The sequence below is a fragment of the Rousettus aegyptiacus genome, unplaced genomic scaffold, assembly GCF_014176215.1.
Source record: "Rousettus aegyptiacus isolate mRouAeg1 unplaced genomic scaffold, mRouAeg1.p scaffold_m13_p_9, whole genome shotgun sequence".
NCBI classification, from domain to species: domain Eukaryota; kingdom Metazoa; phylum Chordata; class Mammalia; order Chiroptera; family Pteropodidae; genus Rousettus; species Rousettus aegyptiacus.
In genome coordinates this window covers 32,690,283-32,717,685 of record NW_023416312.1, presented here as the reverse complement: position 1 = coordinate 32,717,685, position 27,403 = coordinate 32,690,283, and the positions used below count along the sequence as shown (strand labels likewise).

At 36.7% G+C, this 27,403-nt stretch overlaps 1 protein-coding gene across 2 annotated transcripts; it reads right to left on the bottom strand.

The window, feature by feature from the left end:
* Window positions 1–12,279: 12,279 nt before the first annotated feature.
* On the bottom strand, window positions 12,280–26,917 carry BMP15 (bone morphogenetic protein 15). Of its 2 annotated transcripts, XM_016153394.2 has the most exons (5): window positions 26,317–26,917; window positions 22,351–22,665; window positions 20,119–20,177; window positions 19,338–19,404; window positions 12,280–12,552 (listed from the first exon to the last, which is right to left on the bottom strand). In XM_016153394.2, the coding sequence occupies exons 1-5, from the start codon at window positions 26,639–26,641 to the stop codon at window positions 12,533–12,535; spliced, it is 786 nt and encodes a 261-aa protein (XP_016008880.2). In that variant the 5' UTR covers window positions 26,642–26,917; the 3' UTR covers window positions 12,280–12,532. The 2 variants fall into 2 exon arrangements, with proteins under 2 accessions (XP_016008880.2, XP_016008878.1); XM_016153392.2 differs by lacking the exons at window positions 12,280–12,552; window positions 19,338–19,404; window positions 20,119–20,177 and having other exon boundaries at window positions 20,210–22,665.
* Window positions 26,918–27,403: the final 486 nt, after the last annotated feature.

Genomic DNA, 27,403 nt, shown 5'->3' with positions numbered 1-27,403 from the left:
ATTTGAGAATCACTGCTTTGTAATTTCAGTAGCATAACAGGGTCCTTCTGATAAAAGTGGTGTTGAAGCCCTTCCTGCTAACCTTTAACCTTAGGAAACCACCTAGGACATTCCAAATGAAGCAATCAGAACTTTTACTATTGGCACGTGTAAGAGTCCTTGAGGAGATCTGAATTGGACTGGCTCGGCCCTAACAGAGTTCTTAGGATGGGAAGATAGCTAACAAATTGCAGCTTAGAGTTGGTAGCACCAAAAGTCTAGCAGTATTCTTTACACTATCCAATCGGTCATAGAGATGACCACTATGTTAGCATCTTTCTTTGCAAAAATTTTCAATGATTTCTTAGGAGAACTCTCCCTCATGAAAATTTATCTCAGATTTCATAATGGGGGCCATGGAAATTACTTTAAATGCTCTTTAGTTTTAGTCTTACATGTGGGAATTTGTGAGAGTTGATCTATCCCATAAAGCAAAATATATGTGTTTCACGCTATCAAGGTTTTGTGGAGCAAATATAAACCATACTCCTAAGAGCAGAGATAACAAATTGCTACAGGTTCATATTTAATCCATTGGTGAAAATTAATTGAGTTAGACTAGCTCCCTGGCAGATACTTGTGAAGTTTAAACCATGTTTTTACTTTACTTGCAGTTTCATGCGAGATCAAATCTAAACCTGGCTAAAGTATAGATTTGGTCTAACATTTCCTTGTTATGAAGTCAAACAGATCCCAGTAGCTTTTTGCTTCTAGATGAACCCCATAGAGTTGGATCAAAATCAGACTTTGGGATTTTACTGGGAGAAAAATCATTCAAAAAGGACCCTTGGTGTCTCCACAGGAGAAAAGATGAGGACTTTTAGTCTCAAAAACTGATCCTAAATCTGATGCCTTTCTCAATACTCCTAAGGTCTTTATTGAAAGTAAGACATTTCTGTTATCCTATAGTTAGATCCTGAGCCCTGAGATGGTTTCTAGCATGCTGAAATTTTGGAGGTATTCAGAACAGTCCTAACTTCTTTAGGACTGGTTGTTAGTTATTTGAACTCCAGGGCATCTCTAAAATAAGCAAGTGTCTGACTGAGTATCAAGAATACTGCCAAAATCCATTTGACAGGCCTCTCAAAGGTTGACACTCTTGGAGACTTTAGTGGTTTTATAATAGCTTCTCTTCTACATAGTTGCAAATTGATTGATTTGGCTCTAAAAGCGTTCCATCATTTTTATTGTGATTGCCTTTAACATTGGCTACATAGAGAACTTTATTAAAGATGTGCCCTATAGCAGTATAAAAGACACAGCTCTGGTTTCCAGAATTTACTCTTAAGAATTATATTCACCTGCTTAACTCCCTACCCCGCCAGAACTCTGTACAGAGGGACTTTTTGTTGCATTGTTTTAAATTTTGATTGGAACTTTTTAAAACATTTTTGAGATATAATTCATATACCATACAATTCACTCATTTTCAGTATACAATTCAATATTTTTCAATTTATTGTCAGTGTTGTACAAAAATTAGCACAATAAATTTTAGACTATTTTCATCAGCTCATAAAAAAATTCCATCCCATTAGCACTTACTCCCTATTTCTTTTTATCTCCAATAGATTGGCTTATTCTGGACATTTCATATGAAAGGAATCATGTGTAGGTGCTACATCATGCTCACCATCAAAAGTCTAGTTTCCATGCATCACCACAAAATTGATCCCTTTTACACATTTTGAACTCCCTTCACTTCCCTAGCCCTCGGGTAACCATCAACTTATTGACTGCCTTTATAGGTTTTTTTCTTTTGTTTTCTGTTTGTTTATGTAATTAATTAATTTAATTTTAATTTTCTTCTTCTGGGTTTCCTTATTAGAACTTTAAAAAATTAATTAATTAATTATTTTTATGGTGACATTGGTTAGTGAAATCTAATGTTTCAGCCGTACACTTTAACAGTAAGACATATATAGATTTACACTGTGTGTTCACCTTCATTATTAAATTTTGTTCTGTCTACATATTTGAGCCCCCTTACCCTATCTATCTTGCCACTATGAATAATACTGCTATGAACATCGGTGTGCAAATAACATTTTGGATATGGGTATCCAAGTCTTTGGGGGTAAATACCCAGTAGAGGGCTTGCTGGATCATATGGTAGATCAATTCTTAGTTTTTTTGAGAAAACTCCATACTGTTTTCCAGAGTGGCTGTACCAATTTGCAGTCCCACCAGCAGTGGATGAGGGTTCCTATTTCTCAGCATCCTCTCCAGCATTTGTTATTACATTTCCTATTGTTTAGAGCTATTCAAACATGTGTGAGGTGGTATCTCATTGTCGTTTTGATTCGCATTTTCCTAAAGCTAGCGATGTTGAGCATCTTTTCAAATATTTGTTGGCCATTTCTATGTCTTCTATGGAAAAGTGTCTGTTCAGGTCCTCTGTGCATTTTTGGATGGTTTTGTTGTTGTTGTTGTTGTTGTTGTTGTTGTTGTTGTTGTTGTTATTGAGTCGTATGAGTTCTTTGTATATTTTGGATATTAGGCTCGTATCAGAGGCATTGCTTGGCAATATATTTTCCCATCTGGATGGTTGTCTCTTTACCGTGTTGATGATTTTTTTTTTTGCTGAGCAGAAGATTTTAGTTTGATATTGTCCCATTCATTTACTTTAGCTTTTACTTCCCTTGCTTTTGAGGTCAAATTCATAAAATCCTCTTTAAGATCAAGAACCTTGAATTTAGTTCCTATGTTTTCTTCTATGCATTTTATTGTTTCAGGACTTATATTCAGGTCCTTAATCCATTTTGAGTTAAGTTTGGTGTGTGGTGATAGACAACAGTCTAGTTTCATTCTTTTGTGGTGGTTTTCCAGTTTTCTCAGCATCATTTATTGAAGAGGCTTTCCTTTCTCAACCGTAAGATTTAACTTTCTTGTCGAAAAATTGTTCTCCAATTAAATATGGGTTTACTTCTGGACTCACGATTCTGTTCCACTGATTCTGTTTTTCTGCCAAGACCATGCTGTTTTGATTACCCTCACTTTGGAGTATAATTTAAAGTTGGGCAGAGTGATGCCTCCAGCCTTGTTCTTTTTTCCTCAGGAAGGCTTTGGCAATTTGGGGTCTTTTGTGCTTCCATACAAATCTGATGATTTTTTGTTCTATTTCTTTAAAAATTACCAATGGGACTTTGATGGGGATTGCATTAAATCTGCATAATGCAGATTTAGGTAATAAGGTCATTTTAACTATGTTGATTCTTCCAATCCAAGAAAATGAGATATCTTTCCATTTCTTTCTATCTTCTTCTTTTAATAGGGTCTTGTAGTTTTCATTACATAGGTCCTTCACATGTTTGTTAAATTTATTCCTAGCTATTTTTTTTTGTTGTTGCAATAGCAAAAGGAATTATTTTTTCCACTTATTTTTCTGACACTTCATTATTAGAGTATAGAAATGCTATAGATTTTGAAAGTTTATTTTGTATCCATAGACTTTACTGTATTTGCTTAATGTCTCCAATAGTGTTCTTGTGGAGTCCTTAGGGGTTTCTATATAGAGAATCATGTCATTCACAAATGGTGACAGTTTGACTTGTTTTCTATTTGGATGCCTTTTATATATCTGTCTCTTGCCTGATTGCACTCGCTAGGACTTCCAATGTTATATTGAAAAACAGTGGTGATAGTGGACAGCCTTGCCTCGTTACTGATGTTAGAGGGAAAGTTTTTAGATTTTCACCATTAAGTATAATGTTGGCTGAGTGTTGGTCATATATGGCCTTTATAATATTAAGGTACTTTCCTTCTATACTGATTTTGTTAAGTGTTTTGATAATAAATGGATGCTGTATCTTGTCGAAGGCTTTTTCTGCATCTATTGATATGATCATATAATTCTTATTTTTTAATTTGTTCATGTGATGTATTACATTAATCGATTTGTGTATGTTGAACCATCCCTGGGCTCTTGGGATGAAGCCCTCTTGTTCATGTTGTATAATCTTTTAAAGATGTTGCTGTATTTGGATCTCTAGTATCTTATTTAGGATTTTTGCATCTTTGTTCATAAATATATTGCTCTGTACTTTTCTTTTTTGCGTGTGTTATCTTTTCAGGTTTTGGTATCAGAGTAATATTGGCCTTGTGAAATGAGTTGGGACTTATTGCCTCCTCTGCAATTTTTTGTAAGAGTTTGAGGAGAATAGGTATTAAATCTTTGAATGTTTGGTAGAATTTACTGGTAAAAAAAATCTGGTCCCAGAATGTTAATTTTTGGTAGGTTTTTGATGATTGTTTTAATTTCCATACTGCTGATTGGACTATTTAGATTTTCTACTTCTTTTTGATTCGGTCTAGTAAGGTTGTATTTTTCTGAGTACTGGTCCATATCTTCTAGGTTATTAAATTTGGTATTATATAATTTTTCATATTATTCTTGTATGATCCTTCTATTTTTGTGCTGTATGTCATAATTTCTCATATTTTGTCCCTGATTTTATTTTTTGTGTCCTTTATCTTTTTCTTTTAGTGAATCTAGCCAGGGGTTTCTCAATTTTATTAACTTTCTCAAAGAACCAACTCTTTGTTACACTTATTTTCTATATTGTTTTTGTTTGTTTTCAATTTCATTTACTTCTGCTCTAATTTTGATTATTTCTTTTTGTCTGCTAACTTTAGGCTTCATTTCTTCTTCCTTTTCTAGTTTTTTTTTAAAGATGAAGCATTAGGTTGTTTATTTGGGCTTTTTCTTTCTCAGATATAGGACTGTAATGATATGAACTTTCTTCTTATGACCACTTTTGCCATGTCCCAAAAGTTTTGATATGTTGTACTATCTATATCATTTGTTTCCATGTATCTCCTGATCTCTCTTTTTTATTTCTTCTGTGACCCTGTCATTCTTCAGTAGCATGTTGTTTAATCTCTGTGTATTTGTGGTTCTTCCTGCTTTTTTTTGCAGTTGAACTCCAGCTTCAAAGCATTATGTGCCTTGAGAATGTTCCATGTGCAGTGGAGAAGAATGTATAAGCAGCTGTTTGGGGATGGAAGGCTCTGTAAATATCAATTATGTCCAGCTGGTCTAATGTGTCATTTAAAGATGTTATTTCCTTATTGATTTTCTGTTTGAATGATCTGTCCATATTTGACAGTGGGTATTTAGGTCCCCTACTACAATAGTGTTTTGGTCTGTTTCTCCCTTTAGTTCTGTTAGTAATTGCTTTACATATTTCGGGGCTCCCTGATTGGGAGCAGAGATATTAATAAGTGTCATGTCTTCTTGGTGCATTATTTCTTTTGTCATTATGAAGTGTCCATCCATATCTATTTTTACCTTTTTTACTTTCAAGTCTAATTTGTCTGATATTAGTATCACTATGGCTATTCCTGCTTTCCTCTGAATGCCATTTGTTTGGAATATCATTTTCCGCCCTTTCTCTTTGAGTCTATATCTGTCTTTGAAGCTGAGATGTATCTCCTGGAGGCAGCATATGGTTGGGTTTTGTTTTTTGATCCATTCTGCTAATCTGTGCCTTTTTATCGGTGAGTTCAGTTCATTTACAATTAGAGTTATAATTGAAATATGAGGTCTTCTTATAGCCATTTTATCTGTTGCTTTCTGGTAGCTTGGTGTTTCCATTGCTTCCTTGTCCTTGTGTTTCTGTTTTCTTTATTTTGGTTGGCTTCTGTGGGTTTTGCCTCTGGTTCTTCTTGTTTTATGTTATAGACTTCAGTTCTGAATCTTTTGTGTTTGGTTACCATTACAAATATGAAATGGATAGTTATATATCTATAGAATCCATTTTCTTCTGTGTGTGCCTTATCTCCAATCCCCTTTGAAAATTTTGATCTTTGAATCCTCCCCTTTTCAATAATTGTTGTCTCAAATTGTCTTTATATATACTGAACATTCATTACTATCTTGCTATAGTAAATCTCTTCTTATTGTTTAAGCTTATTGTTCATTCTTCAGTTTCTCTCTTCCTTCTGTTTTATATCTAGGTTTCTGTCTTTGATAACACTGTTTTTTTCCTCCATTTGGTTGACTCTATTTCCCAAAGTTACTATTTCATTTTTCAACTCTTGCAGGGTGTTTTTTTAATCTTCACAAAATCTATTCTGTTCCTTTTGAAGGGTTCACTCTCCTTGATAAAGAATTCATTCTGCTCATCTAGTTATTTTTTCCATTCCTGAAATTGTTGATATTACTCATTCAAATGTCACTGAGTTTTTTCAGAAGTACCATCCTGAATTCTCTGTCATTTGAGTCATATATTTCTATGTCTGTAAGTCTTTTCTGGAGATTTTTCTCTTTCTTTCTGAGCTTCCTTGTCACCTTGGTTGTTCGTGGTGTTTAATGGACTATTTCTCTGCCTTAGCTTTAATGGAAGCTGCCTTTTTTTTCTCCCCAAAGAAGATTTATTATATAAAGGTCTCTCTTTAGCCTGTTGCAAAGGAGGTTCTTTTCTTTTGTTTTCCATTAGGTGGCATCTAAGCCTCCTGGATTCCTGCTTTATATAAATCCTTAATAATCTCTTTTTATTCCTTACAGATGTTTAATCACACTTGCTACCTTCGTTCTGAGTCACTGTCAGTGTTTGCAATAGTTTCAGTAGCATTTACTTAGATTCCCTTGGGGCTCCATGGTGTTCAGTCTTGGAGAATACATGGATGGGGGACGTATGAGTCGGGGGATGGTGGCTGTGGTTCAGCCTTGGTTTTGCAACTGCAGCTGGTGAAAATCCATTATTGTTTCTCTGCCATCCTGCTTCTCTGCTTTCTGATCCAATGACTTGGCCCTGATGACTGGGCCATGCCACTGGCTGTGTGGAGCTCACCACTCTCTCAGGCAGGCCTGTTCAGGGAACTCGCTGCACCTTCTCCTCTCCTCCTCCTCCTACAGAGAGCTCTGGCTATGAGAGGCAGCTCCTTTGTTTCTCCCAGTGCAGTGCCTAATACCCAGGGTTCTGACCTGTGGTAGCTCTTATGCGCAGATCCCCCACTCGGATATGTTTTTGTACAGTTTGAGTGTTTTTTTGTTGAGTTTTCGATGTTCAGCTTATTGTTGCTTCAAGGGGAGAGATCTGAGGACCTCTCTCATGTCACCATGTTTCTCCACATTCCTGTTGTTATTATTATTAGCATCAGCACCAGCAGCATCCTTGGTAGAGAGCCCTCTGCAATAGTGTGAAGTCAGCAAGTTGGTATTCAAAGACCTCTTTTGATATTGGCCTGTTCTTGATCTCCAATGGCAGAACCTATAGGAAGCTTGAAGGGTTTTAGCCCCTGTCCTCCACATCAACAACAGCTACCCCTGATAAAAATATCACATTAGTAAAAACAGTATTATGTGTACATTAAAACAGAACACGTAAGTTCCCTAGCATATGCCCACCCTCTTCTACTCCTCCTTTCTCCCCATTACCAATGTCTCATAGAGAAATTGTGGAGTTTTCAAAGATGGCCACCAAATAGCTCTACATTACCCACATAAATAAGCCCTCTCCTCTCTTCTCTTTCCCTCTCCTAACAAAAACCTTATGAATTAAGTAACATTATCATCAGGAAACTGAAGTCCCCAAAGTTAAAGGAACTTGTCGAAAGCCACACAATTAATAAATGGTAGAACCCATATATGGGAATTCAAGCCCATGTTCTGTCCACTCTACCACATGAATACACCCCAAGATGCCCATGGCTTTGAATTGCTTAACTTCTCACTTATACAGAATTTCTGTTTCCAAAGAGGAGTTGCAAAAAGATGTAGATGCAAAAAAGCATACATATAAGGGAAGAAATTTATTTTAATTGCATTGTAATTTCCTTAGGCTATGGAAAGAATCATGATGAAGATGGACAAAATAGGGTGCCTTCTAGAATTAGTTAGTTACCTTTATCCTTATAAATAATTTTATATTGTGTTCTTGGTAATGCCATACAGGAATAAATTTACAAAACTGGGGTGTTTAGGCAGTGTGGCAAAAACAGTGACAGAGTGATTTGGAGATGGAGGGTCTTTCAGGGATTCTTCCAAAGCATACCATTATGTAAAAGTCTAGATCTCAGACTTAAGGTGGTCGTCTTAATGACAAAGCAACTGAGGTGGAGGCAGAAAATAAAGAAAATCTCCTTATAGTACTTAGCTTAGATGAGTAATGACAGCAGAGATTGCTGGAATGTCTAGTGTTAAGATTGGGTCCCTGTAACGTTCTCTCTTTCTAGTCATGCACTCTGCCAGGCTGCAGAGAACTTGAAAGCACTTTGAATTACTTTGGGACTTGCCATATCTTTCTGAAGCTGTTAATGTGAAATATTACAAAGTAATTACGAGTGCTTTTACTGTCCTTCTAAATTAGACAGTAAATAGGATGAATCACTGAATGAGAGAGACATCAGTACTTTTGAAGCTCTCTGCAGCATACTGAGAAAGATAATTATTGAGTGAAAAGCAAAGAGCTACCCAAGCAGAAGTAGCCTCAAGGAATATGTGTGAAGGGGAGGGGACTTAGAACACATATTACTTTTAAATTTTTGGTATTTTACAGGTCAAGAAACATAGCAAAATATTTAAATTTGCAAACAAACACAACTACAAAAAAAGTCCTTTACAGTTCCTCTCTTCTGCCCCTCTCAATACTGTTTCTGGGAAACTTTTGCCAATACTGAAGGCCCCACAAAGAACCTACCTACTCTTCTTTTTGACCAGACCAAAAGAACTACTAAAAACAATAGCATCAAACAGCTGGGGTCTTCCTTTGCAGTGAAAAATACATTCACTTGTAAATACAATTTTTATAACACTGCCCCCTTCTTAAAAAATTAAAATTATTTCCTTTGCCTACTGCATCAAGTCTAAAGTCTGCAATTCCTGACTTTGGAAGTTAGGTGTTTCATAATCTCTTTCACTCCTATTTCCCATCAAATAAAATTCCTTTAGGGGATTCATTGTCTTCATATGGACTTGAAACTTGATACTTTTGGATTTATTTGCAGTTTTAGCTATATAAATGCAATGCCAATGTTCAACTTAAGGTTAGAGTTTGCAGTTTTGCTAAAACACAGATTTGAATTAGCATTACTATGGAAGCTGGTGTGCAGCACCCTGACTCTTATCTAGTCATAGCATCTCACATGCTTTCTAGCATCCACATCATAATACAGCTCTACTGCTCTCCCCAAGATTCAGTAACCTAGGTACTACCAGCCCTGTTTTACAAATGAGGCAATTGAAGAAATTAAATATGATGTAGTCATTCAACAAACATTTATAGAGCACCTATTCTGGAAATTAAGGATACACTAGTGAACAAAACAGCATTTCTGAAGCTTATATTTTTGAGAGGTAGAGATGAAAATAATTTAGTAATATAATAGACAAGATGATTGCAATGAAGAAATGTTTTGTGAAAAACATCTAAAATCTTAAAAGAAACAAAAGGCTGACAAAATGACAAAATGAATCAAGACAAACTTATAATTCCAGCATTCAGATACCAGAGGAATTGCTGGTTGCAAACTGTTACACTACTTCACACTGAAGCACCCAGTGCACTGAAATAGCTCTTGAGATGATGCTATTGAAATACAATTAATGAAACAGAATATTTAGCCCTACTAGACAGTTTTACAAAATTTTTTTTATGATTTTAAATGTGTACATGAAAATAAGATTGGAAATATATTAATTCACTGAAAAAGTATATTTTTGAATCTACTATGTGTAAAGTGCTATTGTAGGCAAACTGAGAATATAGCAGTGGATGAGAAAGACTCAGAGAATTTCCTGCTTACTGAGAACTGAAATTTCAGTGGGAAAAGATAAATAAAAGTGCCAAAATACAAAATACATGAATTAGATACTTTTAAGAAGCTGTAGTGCTCTGAAGGTAATAGAAGTGCTGCAGAGTTTTAGGCTACTTTAGATGAAATGGTCCCAAAGGATTATGTGTGATGATGGCATTTGAGCTGAGACTGAAATAAGGTGAAAATGGTTAGCCATGCAAAGACTTTGGAGAAGAGCATCCCAGAATGATAGAACAACAAATGCATATCTCTATGCATGGGACTGGGATGGTGTGAGTGAGGGGTATGATTTTAGTTTGGAGAGAAAGGCATGGGTCAGATCATGTAAAGTTTTGTAGGCTATCATAAAGAGTTGGTTTTATTTTAAGTAAAATGGGAATCTCACTCAGGTGTTTTAAGCAAAAGAGTGATTTTTAGAACCGAAGTAGCTGAAATACCACTGTCTCGAACCCAGACTGGCCACTGAGTGGTACATTTACAGGACAGATTCATATAGCACTACAAAGTCTATGAAAGCTTAACTGATATTGGAAACACAACTAACAGAAAGTAAGTTGAAACTTGGGGCCATAAGTTAATCAAATCAATTACCTGTTAAAACTACCAACATTAATCATAGAGTTTAGAAGAGACCCTGAGTCTCATAAGATAATGCTTACGATGACAAGATGTAATCTAAAATTATTAGGCATATGAAAAACCATTAAAATTTCAAGTCATATAGGAAATAGACATGAAAACACGGATAACACAAATGCTGGAATTATCAGACAAATATAACTATTATAAAGATGCTCAAATAAACAATCTTGAAATTCTTGCAATAAATGTTAAAACACAAGTTCTTGATGTGGCAGACAGACTTTAAGGTGGTTACTCCTGTGATTATGCTATATTATACAAGACTCCATCTTGTTAGCCAGATTGCTCTCTGTCTCCATTGCTGGTTTTGAAGAAGTAAGCTTCCAAATGTAAGACAATCATATAGCAAAGAACTTCAGGCAGCCTCTAGGAGCCAAGCATGTCCTCCAACTGACAACCAGTAAGAATCAGAGGTCCTCAGTCTTATAGACAGAGGAAGCAAATTCTAACAATGCGAGTGAACTTAGAAGCAAACATATCACCAGTCAAGCTCCAAATGAGAATAGAGCTCTGACTAACTCCTTGAAGCCAAGTCGAAGATCTAGCTAAGCTGTGCAAACTTCCAAATAACAGAATATGTGAGAGTAAATTTGTGTTCTTTGAAGTAACTAAGTTTGTAATTTGTTACACAGCAATAACTAACTAATATACTCAGCAAAGGTGTGGAAGCTGCAAAAATATTAAAATTTTAAGAAAAAAAACAGCGCTGGATGGATGTAATAGCAGAATGGAGATGACAGAGGAGAGTCAGTGAACTTTAAGATCAATAGAAATTATCCATTCTGAACAACAAAGAAAAAAAAACAAAAATAATTTGGAGACTTGTGGGTGAGTAACAAATGATCGAGTATTTGCATTAATAGAGCCTAAGAAAGAAAGGAAAAGGAATGTACTGCTAAAAAAAATTGAGGAAATATGGCATAGAATTTCCCAAGTTTGGCAAAGATACAAATCTACCAATTAAAGTAGCCGAATCATCCCCAGATAAGATAAACAAAATAAATTCATGCCCAGAAGAATCCTAATCAAATTGCCAAAAATGAAAGACAAAGAAAAAATCTTGAAAATAGAGAAAGGTGACCCATTATATATATGGAAAAAATGATTCAAGTAACTTTGGATATCTCATCATAAACCATGGGGGCCAGAAAGAACTAGCACATTTTTCAAGTGCAGAAAGGAAAGATCTGTCAATTCCAAATTCTATATCCAAAGTGGGCAAACACTCATCACATTTGGAGATATGCCTTGAAAGGCAGAGAGTTCTGGAGTGTGATGGAAGGGCTCTGCATTCCCATGTAATGGGGACATTTATGGGTTAATGTTAAGTGTATAGGTCTATGGAATTTCCATAGGAACCACAGCACTTCTTCCTCTCTGTGCTGCTCAGCTGCTGACAGATACAATGCTCATGTGTATGTTTGGGGTGGAGGGTGGTATGGAGAAAAAAAAATTCTTCCACCTTCTGACACTGAACTATCCAAGGTCAGAGCCATCTTCTATTCATTTCAATGCTGTCCTAATGGGATCCTACTGCTACTAAAAAATAAATAGGATTGTTCTATGGCAAATGGGCACAGACTATAGGGACTAGTGGTTTACTCTTTCTTCTTATCCTCATATCATTCCCAGTCATACCCAGAATATATTTTTCTGCAAGGTACAATAAAATATGAAGTAGCCAAAAAATCAATAATTCTAGGAATTATTTAGGTCTATTGATGCATAAATAAAGCATAGCAAATGAATTTATTAGCACAAGTGGCTTTATTTCCCTTCATGCTTTTATATCTACTTTGTCCATGTGTCAGCCCCAAAGTTTGTGACTACACAGCAGCAATTCCTAGAAAGACAAGGGAGAGGGTCACCTAGACCCTGGGAATCTTGGCACTAGGCACTTTATCTGTGACTAGGCAAAGAGTGTGAGAAAGCTCTCACCTACAGTATTCGGTTACACATTCTATGGTCTAAGTGCAGGCAATCCCAACAGGCTTACCATAAAGTACTCTCTAGAATAGTCATTCTAGCTATAGATAATTGGCAGACCCATATTCTTTAGTGGTTTCATCACAGCTTCAAAACAACTGTATCTTCAGTTGGGGAAGTAAAGATCTGCAAAAAAAGGAAAAAGGAGAAATTAGACTCAATCTAATGCTCATCTCCTATCTCATCTACCTCCTGAGTCTTAGCACTGTGAAGTTCTACCAGAGTTACCAGCGGAGGTGCAAGCAGCAGTAGTAGCAGCAAAACATAGCATGATTCCAGTAAGATGCAATATATAGGTAGTGCCAGAAAAGAATCCTGGCTGATAATGGAACCTCTGTCATTTTGGTGAAAAGTAGTACAGTTACTAACACCCTTATACTCTGTAATCAATCCACACCCACTCTTGAGATTGCACCTCTTATCGCTCAAATATTTGATACTTTTCTGGTGTGTGAGAATTCCTTTGCCTCTGCCTCTCTGACCCAAACATCCTCCCATCTTGCTTTCTCTGATATTTTTCTGTTGGTGCTCTCAGAGTCAGATAAAACACTAGATTCAAGATCATCTTTCCGCTCTTTGAACATAAAAGCACTCAAATCTACAATGATAAGAAAGTGATAAAGGCATTTGGTTAGGCAATAAAAGCTTTTTTTCCTCCACATTAACTCTACTTGCAAATAAACTCTAGCAATGAAGTCTACTTGTAAATATAATTGCACGTGGAATAGATGGATGGGTATATGGATGAATAGATGGTTGGATAGTTAGATGGATAGATAACATGGAGTGTGGGGTATATGTATACATATGCAGATATGTATATAAGTATATAAACACTGGTTTCTAAGTCTATTTAAAACTTTATAGGATGATGAGAAGTAGCCTATTATCTGGGAAACTCCATTTATATCTGTTGAATAAATGAATGAGTAGAGAAGACATGAAGCTATGCATCTCTGGGACAAGTCTTAGTGAAATAGGGCTAATAGAAGAGCACTTGAAGAATGGTGAATCAAAGACCTTCAAAAATCAACTTCTCAATAAAATCAATAAGAACACTTAAAAATAGTTATCAATGGGGTAAAGGGGATCAATTATGTAGTGACAGAAAGAAATCAAACTATGGGAGGTGAATATACAGTGTAATATGTCTTACTGTTAAAGTGTACAGATGAAACTTATTGGATTTCATTAACCAATGTCATAAAAAATTAAATTAATTTTTAAAAATTATCAAAATCAACAGCAATTGCACTTCTGGGTATTTATCCAAAGAAAACCAAAACAATAATTTGTAAAGATCTGTGCACCTCTATGTTCATGGCAGTACAATTTACAATAGCCAAGCTATGGAAGCAACCTAAATGCCCAGCAACAGATGACTGGATAAAGAAGTTATGGTTCATATATACAATGGAATATTATTCAGCCATTAAGAAAATGAAATCCTATCATTTGCAACAACATGGATGGGCCTAAAGGTTATTATGTTGAACAAAACCAGTAAGAGAAAGATAAATACCATATGGTTTCACTTATATGCAGAATCTAAGGAACAAAAAGAACAAGCTAATCAAAAACAGACTCATAAATATAGAGGACAATCTGATGACAGCCAGAGGGGAGAGGGGTTGAGTGGCTAGGAGAATGTGGTGAAGGGCTAAAGAGGTACAAATTAGTAGTTGATAGATGGTCATGGGGATGAGGAGCACAACAAAGAGAATACAGTTAACATTAATGTAATGGCTAGGTGGAGAGCCATAGGAGAGAAAGAGCAATCAGGGGAATAGTTTTATAAATTATATAAATGTCTAACCAATGTACTGTATACTTGAAACTAAAATTAAATAAATTAAAAAAAAAACTTTTTCAAAACTTTGGAATGATCCAAAGGCTTGCAGCAATCCAAAGAGCACTTATTCAATAAAAATGGCTCAACCTCTGTGAAAACAGTGAGCTTTTTGGCATTTTAACTTGTCCTATTCCAACCCCCTTTTCCCTGGCTTTACAGTAGCCTTGAAAAATAACACCCTGGAAACTACGGCAGTTGTGAAAATTAGTAGCCTAGCAGCCACCGGAGGGAAAAGACTGGTCCCCAACATGTCCCCCCTTATTCCCAGAGAATAGTCACAACATGACCTGGCAGTTCTTGGAAACAACCACTCACAGGACTCATTATTTGACCTGTCTCAGATATTGCCCTATGAAAAAGCTTTATATATATTTTTTGATTGTATTTTTTAGAGTAGTTTTGAGTTTAGAGAAAAAAATGTAGGAGAAATTAGAGAGTTCCCATATATTACTGTTCCTTCCTCTTCCAATATAGACGCATTGTTATTTACTAAAGTCCATTGTTTATATGAGGCTGCACCCTTTCAGTTGTACATTCTATGGGTTTTGGCAAATACATAATGCATGTATCTACCATTATAGTATCACACAGAAAAGTTTCACTGTCCTAAAAATCCCTGATGTTCCATGTAGTCATTCCTCCTTCCTTCCTTTTGAATTGGTGGCAATCACTGATCTTTTTTTTCAATTATAAATGATATTCAATACTACATTAGTTTTAAGTGTATAGCATAGTAGTTAGATATTTATATGATTTATGAAGTGATCACCCCTAGTAAGTCTAATACCTACGTGCCACTATATATAGTTATTACAATATTATTGACTATATTCCCTATGCTGTACTTCACATCTCCATGACTATTTTGTAACTACTAATTTGTACTTTATACTTTCAGCTTCTTACCTAGCCCCTTCACCCCTTCTCCCCCTGGCAACCATCAGTTTGTTCTCTGTATCTATGAGTCTGTTTCTAGTTTATTATTTTTTTCAGATTTCACATATAAGTGAGATCATATGGCATTTGTCTCTCTCTGTCTGACTTATTTCACTTAGAATAATACCCTCTAGGCTCATCCATGTTGTTGCAAATGTTAAGATTTCATTTTTTATGCCTGAGTAATATTTCATTGTATTCAAAGAAATCCAAAACACTAATTAGAAAAGAAATAAGCACCGCTATGTTCACTGCGGCATTACTTACAATAGCTAAGATATGGAAGCAACCTAAGTGCCTGTCAATAGATGATTGGATAAAGAAGATGTGGTACAATCACTGATCTTTTTACTGTCTCTATAGTTTTGCCTTTTCCTGAATGTCATATGAATAAAATTATATAGTACATAGTCTTCTCAGACTGGTTTCCTCCACTTATATACATTTAGAATTCCTCCATATCTTTCATGACTCTATAGCTCATTTCTTTTTTATTGCTGAATAATATTCCATTATATACATGTACCAATTTGTTTATCCATTTAGCTATTAAAGGACATCTTGGTTGCTTCCAAGTTTGGGTAGTTATGAATAAAGTTGCTATAAACATTCATGTACAGGTTTTCGTATGGACATAACTTTTTAATAAATAACATTTATTGTCATTTAAATGAATAACAAGGAGTGTGACTGCTAGGTCATATGGTGAGACCATGTTTAACTTTGCAAGAAACTGTCAGATTGTCTTCCAAAGGGGCTGTATCATTCTGCATTTCCACCAGCAATTAGTGCTGTCAGTATTTTGGTTTTTAATATTCTAATAGGTGTGCAGAGATATCTTATTGTTTTAATGATACATGTGGAACATCTTTTCATATATTTTTTGAAATGTATATGCCTTCTTTGGTGAGGTGTATGTTCATATATTATGGCCATTTTTAATTGGTTTCGTCTTTTCATTAAATTTATTGGGGTGACATTGGCAGGTTGTTTTCTTGTTGAACTTTAAGTGTTCTTTGTATGTTTCAGGTATAAGTTAATTATCTAATATGTGCTTTGCAAATATTTCCTTCCAGTCTGTGGTTTATCTTTATATTCTCTTAACAGTATCTTTTGCAGAGCAGAAGTTTTACTTTTAACAAATTGTAACCTTCCAGTTTTTTCTTTCTTAGACTAGGCTTTTGGTATTACATCTAAAAATTCATCACCAGGTATCAGACAGATTTGGGTTATGATCTGACTACCAGCTCACTTGGTATGCTTTTGTGACCTTGGACAAGTCTTCAGAAACCTTTGTTTCTACAAATGTAAAATGAATTACTTATTCAAGCCAATATTAAATGATGTATCAAATGCCCTAAAAAATAAAATATAGGAAAAAAAGTCACCTAACCAAAGGTTACCTAGACTGTCTTTTAGAAGTTTTGTAGTTTGACAGATATCTATGATTCATTTCCAATTAATTTTTGTGACAGTTATAAGGTCTTAATCTAGATTTATTTTTTACAAGTGGTTGTCCAATTATTCCAAAACCATTTGTTGAAAAGATTATCCTTTATTCATTGAATTGCCTTTGCATTTTGGTCAAATATCAGTTGACTAAATTTCTGTGGGTCTATTTTGGGACTCTCTATTCTATTGATCTGTTTTTTATTCTTTCACCAATACTACACTGTATTGATTTCTGTAGCTTTAAAATGAATATTGAAGTCAGGCATCTATGAAAAACCACAGCTAATGTTCAACTTGTTGGTAAAAGACTAAAAGTTTTCTCCTTAAGTTTGGGAACAAGACAAAGATGTCCGCTTTTCTTACTACTTGTATTCAACATTATATTGAAAGTTCTGGCTCAATAATTAGGTCAAAAAAAGCATACAGATTGAAAGAAAGAAGAAAGTCTTAAGAAATACAAATAATATGGCTAATAAATGAGTTCAGCAAGATTGCAGGGTACAAGTTGAATATACAAAAATGAATTGTATTTCTATATATTAGCAATTAATTAAATTTAAAAAAATATTATTTTACAATAGCGTCAAAAAGAACTAAAAACTTAGGAATTTAAAATGTAAGACATACTGAAAAATGACAAAACATTTTGAATAAATTAAAGAAGTCTTAAATAAATAAAAAGACATCACATGTTTACAGATCAGAAGACTTAATAATGTTAAGATGGAAATAGTACACAAACTTATCTACCTATTTAATGCAGTCCCTAATCACGAAAACTCGGTATTTTTTCATAAATTGAAAAGCTGATTATAAAATTCATATGAAAACATAAGTGACCCAGAATAGTCTAAACAATCTTTGTATAGAAGAAAATATTTGGAAGAATCCAATTTTTCAATTACATAACTTACAGAAAGCTACAATTATCAAGATAGTGTTGTACTAGCATAAAAACAGACATATAGATCAATGGAACAAAACTGAATGTCTAGAAATAAATCTTTATATTTATGGTCAATTTTGACAAGGGTGGCAAGACAATTAAATGGGGGAAAGATTAGTCTTTTCAACAAATGGTGCTGTGACAACTGGATATCTATATAAAAATGAATGAAGTTAAACATTTACCTCATGCCATATGTAAAAATTAACTAAAATGGATTAAACACCTAAATGTTACAACTAAAACCATAAAAACTCTTAGAAAAAGACATAGGTATAAATCCTCATGACCTCGGCTTATTCAATGTTTTTTTAGATGCCAGAAACAAAACAACAAAAAATAAAAACAGATGAATTAAATTTCTTCCAAATTAAAAACTTTTGTGTTTCAAAGGGCACCATCAATAAAGTTAAAAGGCAACCCACAGAATCAGAGAAAATATTTGCAAATTATACATCTGATAAAGGGACTAACATACAGTATATATCAAGAACTTCTACAAATCAATGAGAAACAACTCAATTAAAAACTGGGAAAATGACTTGAATAGACATTTATCTAAAGAAGATATGCAAGTTGCAAATAAACACATGGAAAGATGTTCAATATCATTAGTCATTAGGTAAATACAACCAAAACCACAATGCAATACCTCTTCATCTCCACTAATATGGCTAAAATAATTAAGATAGACAATAACAAGTATTGAGGATGTGGAGAAATTGAAACTCTTATGCATCCCAGATTACAAGATGGTGCAGCCACTTTGAAAAACAAAAAACAAAACAAAATATAGCAGTTTCTCAAAATGTTAAACATAATTACCCTATGAATCAGCATTACTACTCTTAGGTATACACACAAGATGATTGAAAATATATGTCCAAACAAAAATGTCCGCATTTACATTCATGACAGCATTATTCACAATAGCCAAAAAATAGTATATTAGTAACTCAAATGCCCATAAACTAGTAAATGGATACACAAAATGTATATTCTACAATTTTATTTGGCAATAAAAAGGAAGGAACAACACAGGTGAACCTTGAAAGGACTATGCTAAGTTTAAGAAGACAGTCACGAAAAGCTAAAAATTGTATATTTTGACATACATAAATAAACATTCATAAGCCATAGAAAAAGTAGATTAATGGTTGCCATGGCCTGGGTTGGGTGGGGAAATTGAGATTAACTGCTAATAGGTATAGGGTTTCTTTTTGTGATGAAATCGAGTGTAGTGATTTTTGCATGTCTGAGAATATACTAAAAATCTCTGAATCGAACACCTAAAATGGTAGCTTTTATGGTACGTGAATTATATCTCAGTAAATAATTATTTTTTTTAAATAGAGCTAATACCTTCTACTTTATAATGCTGTTAGGAGAATTAAGTGAAAACATATAAAACCTTTCACAAAATTAGGCACCCAAATATTTGGTGGAACTGAAAAAAAATCTTATTTGCTTCCCGACTTTGTCCAGAATTAGATGTAACATACTACCAAGGTAAATGCAATAGAGCTCCATGGTCAGAAACAACATTAAATGCTTGGTCCTTTTGCCCCCATATATTGAATTAAGTTCTGGCCTCGTCACTGAAAGAACTGGGACAAGGTAGATTTTGCTCCCTGCTTTCCGTTTCTGGACCAAATAATCATTTCTCTCCACCCACCTGGGCAGATGGACTCTCATCCACACACCCTCCTCCACCAGCAAGCCTACCTCTTTTCTCCAAGAAGAAGGTTTGAGGTATAGATCTTTTCCTTTGGACTTGAGAAAAGGTGCTGAGCTGAAAGCAATATTTCAAGAAAGAATACATAACATCAGCCACAATTAATCTCATCCTGCCAGTGTTTTCTTTAGATATTCTGACAACTCAGGGCTTAATGGATAGTGGGGTCAATTAATCCCAAGCCCTCCATAAACAGATTAAATTTAAGATGTATTCAGGACTCACAAGCCTAGGAGTCCATGATTTTCTGAAAATCCCAAAGAACACTGAGATGCTGAACTCGGAATCTGGTCCTATGACCAAAGTGTCTTCAGGCCTGTGAGGTATTTGTACCTACCACAAATAGTGGCTGGACTGGAAAGGCACATTTACTCTCTCATGTTGACTTGCAGCATATATAATGACTCCATAAACTGCCTACTCAAGAACACAGCTGTCACATTCTAATTTGAATCGTGATTTTGAAATAATGAGGCAAAAATTAATAATCTTACTTTATATACAAAATATACTTATTCCAATGGAAAATTAATGAAATATGTAAACATTGAACTATTTCAACTCAGGAAGAATGTGTACCTCACTAAAAAGAAAAGCGTCACTGTCCTGTGTTTGTATCCACCAAGGATGCACTATATGCCAGGCTCCAGTAATATAGAAATGGGTAAAACAGTCGAACTCCATCTTTCAGCAAAAAAAAGACAGTTACACTTGAGTGTGTGAAAGAAAAGCAAATAGTGCCACGTGAGCATATTGTAGGGGGGCACATACCTGAGCCTGGGGTACCATGGAGGCATTGAGTAGAGGAAGAGAAATGCTTGAGGTGATTCCTAGATACAATAAGGAAGATAGATGGATAAAAGTATGTTAAATAACATTCTATTATCAGGCAGAATAATGTGCGTCTTTATAGACATGTAAGATGTTCAACCTAGCTGGAACCAATAATTGAAAAGGAAATCATGAATTAATTTATAATGGATAGGTAAAAGAGAGATTTACAGCTGGAGAAAACATGCACCCACCCCATATCAGTCCCATCCCACTGAAAACCACCGTAAGACTAGTCAAAGAACAGCTGGGTAAGGAAAAACCTTACTGGAGGTCTTCAAGAAGGTCCCTTGGGGATCCAAGGCTGCTTTAAGAGAACTTCAGAGGAACCTCTAGCCCCACCCTTGAAGATTAAGATTCAGCTCCTGGTCATAGCTAAAGGGAACAAAGGAAACTAATTTCTTCCACCTACTCTTCTCCCAATCCCCAAGACATTCAAGATTCTCTTAACAAATGATTTATTTGTAACACAGCTCAGTTCCCATTTCTTCAATACAGCATAGAAGTAGAAAAGAGTCACACTACAAGGATCATGTAGTCCAAGGTAGAACTCCATGCCTTCCAAGATAGCAAGCTCATTTCCCACCTAGAGACCCATGCTCAGAGCCAAATTTAGTGTGCACAAACAGCAATCCCAGAATGAAGTCAGTCCCAGGCCTCAGCACACTTCACCCTTCCCCCACAGCTCTTCAAGCTTTCTGACTGCAGCCTTCTACTTTTTCCACCCAAATCCAGGCCAACTCCTAGCCTGAGCCACCGAGGAGCTTTCTTTGTGGAATAATGAACAGGGGTTTAAGTGTTATATAAAATTAGAAAGTACCCTGCAAAACCTATTGTTGCATAGAAAGATTAAAATAACTCCCCTATACATATCTTAATTAGCAATGACAGCTTTCCCTTTCTTTCTCTTTACCATAGATGTGGGTAGTTTTGAAGTGATTTCATCTCAGACAACCCCATACTCGTTTCCCTATTGGTCTTATTAAAGTCTGTTTTCCCCACCCTAGGGTAGGAAGGAATTCTAGATACATTTCTTAGGGTCAGAGGTTGAGAAGAAAACTCCTGATAGTTTAGAAAAAAGTGTCCCTTTCTTTTGTCTCCCCCCAAAATTTTATGGAGATTGTCTAAAAGTTTTCTAATCCAAGCACAGCAGCAGGCAGTCTTTCTGATTAGACACTAGTTTCCAGGATATAAGAGGTAAATAATATAAAATCTCAAGTTGCTTTCTTCACCCCAAATCTAGAGGGCCTCAGAAGATGGACAGTAGGAAGATTCTACCTTTCCCAGGTCTTGGTGGGACAATTCCTAAAGTTCTACCATCATGGACTGGTGACTTTAACAAAAATCACAATAAAAAGACAAGAAAACAGGGAGGGCATCTTCAAAGAAACATCTTACTCAAGCATTAAGGGCTCTGACCAGTGGTCAAAATGTACTATTTGGTATCAGAGCTGTTTTTATAAAGCAAAGAACTCATAAAGGGGTGAAGAGACTTAAACAATACCACTTAAGGCAAGGAATAGAACCCATAGGTTAGGTAGAGGATCATTCACAGCTTTAACATTGATATTTATTTTAAACCCTACTTCAATTTCTTAGGAAACCTGAGCTACCTGTACCTGTGCTATCACCTACATGTGCAGGACTGGGCAATCATATCCTTATACTCCTTGTACAAGATACTCCCATTTGCCTCAACCAGAAGAATGCTAATGGGAACATACTTATAAGGGACACAGGAGGGCTGAGGGACACTCTGATCCACTAGCTCATTGACAAGGTTCTGGATGACGGCGTGATTGGGAGAATTGAGACCATAGTGTAGTACCCGAGGGCAGGCACCCTTACAGTAGTTTGGGGTATAGAGATTGGGAGCAATGATCCAGTGATCTAAGCCCAGTTGATGGAAACTGACTTGGAAATGGTGGAGGGAACACTGGTTACTTTTTGGCCCATCATGCTCCTGGGAGGGGCCAGGAATCTTAGATGAGATATTGCCTGCTCTCCGGGCCCTCTGCAAGAGAAGAGAAGAGTCCTTTTCCATAAATTCTTCAAGGCCTTTGGGAAGAAGTTTGGCCTTCTGAACACTTTTATAAGTGTCATTGAAGTAAAGTAACAAGAAGGCAGTGTCCAAGGATGAGGTGCCATGCCACAGGAGCTCAAGACTCTCACCACCATTTTGCTGTTGACACATGAAGCGGAGTCGTAGAACCCTGAGCCCCTTGTGATTCCAGGGCCTTTGCTGAACGTGTTGTGTGATATCCATCTCTGTCCAAGCTCTGGATATCAGGGAAGGCATTGGGGAACCTCCTTCCAAGGACGGAAAGCGTTTGGTTGGGCTTTTCTGGACCCAGGGCTCCACATGGCAGGAGAGGTAGAAGCCGGCTAGGTGGAGTTGATGGCGGTAAACCACAGTGGCTCTGACTAGTTGGTATGCTACCTGGTTTAGTCTCAGAGAAAAGTCCAGTGTCTGTATATGCCAGGGGCCTGCGTAAATAAGAGGGAACAAGAGCAGAGAATTAACTACTTATCTCTGAGCCTGAATCTCCCTCACAAACTTTCTCAGTACACACTGACAGCTGTAAGCAGCCAGAAAACTCAAAATCATGATAATAGCCATCATTTATTGAGAACTTACTAATATGTTTTACATGCATTAGCTCTTTAACATGCAAGTCTTATGAGCTAGTTATTATCCCAATTTTTCAGATAAGGAAATTGAGGCTCAGAGAAGCTATGCCAGAGGACACACAGCCAGTGTGTAGTAGAACCAAGATTTGAGCCAGTCTGTTTCCCTTAAGACAAATTATGTCTCATTTCTAGATTGCTCACAGAACTAGGATGAGGGAAAAAACTCAAATATAGAACTATTTTGTGTGTATGTTGTATGTATGGGAAAGGATCAATCACATTTTTAGTTGACTATTAAAAGTGACCAATTAAGAGAATTATTGAGACATGCATGAATTAAAAATGAGTCCTCATGTCATATCACTATAAAATGCAGCTTTGGGGTAACGGTCCAATATTAGAGGTTGTGGCCTGCCATCAATTTAAATCCACAGCCAAGATGTCACAACATAATTTTTTTGTCTATCCATCTCTAGCGGGGACAGTTATTTTGCCATTTCTGCCTTCTACTTTAAGAATTGCTTCTTGAGCAGCCATTCCTTCTTGGATCTTAACCCTCAGTCTCTCCTTTTTCTATTTATTACTGGAAATGTTTCATTTACCCTATTCATTGTACCACTATTCCTCTGAATATCATTTCAGCAAGACCTGGGTTATATAAATATTTTTCTTGCATGTCTATTAGTGATTAAGAGTTTTAATCCAAACTGTAATACTGACACCCAGTGGCCAAAGGGTTTGAAGGGGGCGGTGCTGCAGTGCTCTGAACTTCTACTCCCTCTTGGCAAAGGTCAAGAGGAAAGATTACAAAAACCTGGCATTGCAGGAAAAAGCCTTTTTTATCTTCAAAAATCTTATCTCTAAACATTTGATGTTAACTTACATATTATTCACCTAACCTTCCTTCACTGAATCCACAAGCCCAGAATTCTTTAACAGCCATGAGACCTTCAACATAGAAGTTATTTAATGTCTTCATGTATCGGGATTTTTTTTTAAGTTCAGGTTCCAATGAATGCTCAAGTTTGAGGCACTGGACATCATTCACACAAGGCTCAAGCTAGGCCTATATTTGCTTTCTTGAGTTACCCCCATACTACCATCCTACAATAATCTTACCAAGATATCCATCCATATGCCTGCCCCACCTTGCCTGAAAAAGAATCCAACCCAACCTCTAGCAGGCTGTCTGGTGAGGAATTGCCCTTTCCTTTCAGACTTTGACATCACATATTTCCTGAAACAGGGTGGGGTTGCTAAGGATCAGAGTCAGAAGAATCTGCTCAGAACTCTTCAGGAAATGGCTGACTCACACATCATGTGTGATTGAATCTGGCATAGCTCTCTAGGCAAGCTCAATTCAGCTGGGTCATCTCCTGATAGATCAGACTCTGCTCTCTTGTCATCAATTTCTGGATCCTTTTCAGAGTCCCTAAATTCTGCCAGTATGTTAGACCAGAATACTGGCCTAATTCTAGGCATCTTCTTTTCTAGCATGACATCATCTGTATAATCTTAATTTGTACAGCTTTCTGCTGCACTTAGGGATGAAATCCAGATCCCTTAGAATGGCCTACAAGTCCCTGCTCCTCGCCAGCCTCATATCCTGCCACTCTTCACAATGCTCACTAGGCTCCAGTCATACTCATCTTCCTTCTAATCTTCAAGCTTGTTTCCACCCCTAAGTCTTTGCATAGGTTGTTTTCTCTGCCTAAATCAGAACTCTCTACTCATATCTAGCTTCTTATTTTACAAACCTCAGCTCAAATATCACCTCTTCAAAGATGCCTTCCCTGGCAATCCTATATAAAAGGATTTCTTTGCTATTTTTAAATCAAAACAACCTATTTCATTTCTTGATAGCACTTACCATAATTTGCAATTATCTGTGTTTACTTATTTATCTTGAGAACCATGCCTATCTTGATCACACCTGTATGCCTGCACCTAGAACAGTGCTTAACACTTAGTATGTGCTGAATAAGTATTTGAGGGAATCGCCACCCACACCAAGATATTTTCTCTTTCTTTAATCTCTATGCATAGTCTCCTTATGCTTTCTGCAAGGTCCAACTTAAATACCACCTCCTCAGTGAGGCCTTCCGACTTTCTCCCTCCTTCCCTTTCCTTGCCTTAAGCAGTGACCCATTTCTTCTTCGGAGATCTTGGAGCCCTATTGCTTATCTTTTTCAAAGCATTTGTCATGCTGTAACACTGTTATGTAATTACTTATCTATCAATTCTATTATGGTGGGAGTTCCTAGAGGTCAAGGAAGAAGTTATCTGCCTCTTTATATACAACCCAGCCTGGTGCTCAATTAAGATCTGTTGTAGGGAGTAAGCACAGCAAAGTGATTAAAAGTGCAGGCTCTAGAGCCTGAAAGTCCAAGTTTCATACACAGTTCTACAAATTACTAGCTGTATTACATTAAGTTACTTGGAGCCTCAGTTTCTTCACCTATTAAATGGGTATGTTAATAGTATCTACCTCATATAGTAGTGGTGAAGATTAGGGAAGATAATGTTCATATTTTGCCCAATGCCTGGCACATTAAGTTCGCAGTAAAGGTTAGCTAGGGAATGTTCGCTGTTTTGCTCAAAGGAGGAAGTGTAAACCCTGTCTTCATTTCTAAGACTAGCAAAGGCTCAATATTGATCTTTCCAAGATTTCCTTGAAGCTGATTGCCATCTGCACTCCCTAGAGAGCCCTGCACTTCAGGAGCCCACTGCTGTCCCGGAACAGTGTCTAATGCAGATATTTAAAGCAAATTTAAGCATGATGGTAGCAAAGATAATTCTGAAATACATTTGGTACCAGAAACTCAAAGTAGCAGCATGGTCTAAATAGAAAAACTGCTTGGTATACAAAGATAGTGGGGTACATTTAAACACTTGAGAAGTTATGAACAGACTTTAGACTCAGGCAGACTTGAGCTCAAATCCTGTCTTTGCCACCCACTGTCTTAGTTTTCTTATCTTTAAAAATTAGGCGAGTTGCTCCATGACAGCTAATGATAGCTGCCATTAAGTAAAATAGCAGCTGCTCATTGAGCCAGGTGTACAGACCCTCAGACATTAGCTTGTTTCTGTCCTTTCTGAGGTCCTGTAAATTTCCCCAACTCAGCATCCTGTACTTTTTGCCTTCTAAGAATAAAACATATAAACAATCCTCCACAAGAATGTATATGGGTATTTTTCAATTACAGTTTTCAGTAATATAACAAGACTTTCTTTGAAAGATAGGCATTGACACATCACTCGGTTGCCCTGGGGCCAGGGAGAGATTCCTTAGGTAAGTCCCAAGGCAATCTATTCTTAAATTGGGGCCCTAAAGGGAAGCAGGCTTGAGGCCAGCTTTCCCCAAGTTTGTCATCCTTTGAAAACCAAGGCTGAGAAAACCTACCCACCAGGCAATGAGGCCTGACAGTAAACTCACAGATCCCATTTTCTCTACAATCTTCCTCCCCATTTCTCTCCCTTTCAGGACAATATGGTACAATAACTCACCTCTGACAGGCCTTGCTACATTGGCCAAGGGCCTCACCAGCCTCACCATGGTGGCCCCAATGGTGCGGTTTTCCCTAGGGTGCCCATGTGCATCAGCTGAACGCTGGTACAACTCCAGCATGTACTGCATGGGATGCCCTAGGGCTTCTGGCTTTCTCTGTTGCTCATGAGGGGCTTCTTCCAGCAGCTTCCGAATCAGGGGCAAGGTAGGGGCCTCAGCTAGGAGAGCAGCAGAGGGCTGCCCTATATTTGCCATTTGGACCCTGTTTTCCTTAAAAAACACCAGTCCCCAAAGAAGAATTCTAAGGATGCTGAGGAGGACCATCTTGAAAGGCTTGGTGTTCAGCAACACATTCCAGCTTAAGCCCAAAGGATGTCACTCTGACCCTTTCCTTTCACACAGGTAACCACATCCTGGTTCCACAAAGGATAGGACAAGAAAAAATGAAAGGCAGACAGGCTCTATGTTGCTTTGTTTGGGAGGATCTTATGGACCAAACAAAGTCTCCTAACTTGACCTCCTTGCACCAAAACAAATAGAAAAAGCAGGTGGGACAAGGGTGCATGCCCCTCCTGCTCTCCAGGGCTAGGAACAAGATAGCACTTATTCGGAAGCTGAGGTAACTTAAAAGGAGAAGTCCATTCCAGGACCTGCTCCCTTACCTTATCCACTAGAATAAAAAAAAGCAGCCCTTGTCTCCTCCACTTCACAGCTTTAAAGGAAGTCTCTTAATTAGTACTTAAAGGGCCAGAAGCCTCCTGCTCCCATTCCACTTTCATGCGATATTGTTTTGAATGCCGCATTTCTGAAAATGTGGTCTGCTAATAACTTATGGTGAAACTATCTGTGGTGACTGTTAAGAATGCAGACTCTGGATTCCCAGAAATCTGAATTTTAATAAATGCTCTAAGAAGTTCCTATGAATACTAAAATGTGGAAACCATTGTGTGAGTGTGACTGCTGGAACTCGAAGAAGATGCCTTAACAGTGGTTATCAATCTTGACTTTATATTGGAATCATCTGGGAAGCTTTAACAATCATATATGCCTGGGCATCATTCACAGAGATTCTGATGTAGTGGGTCT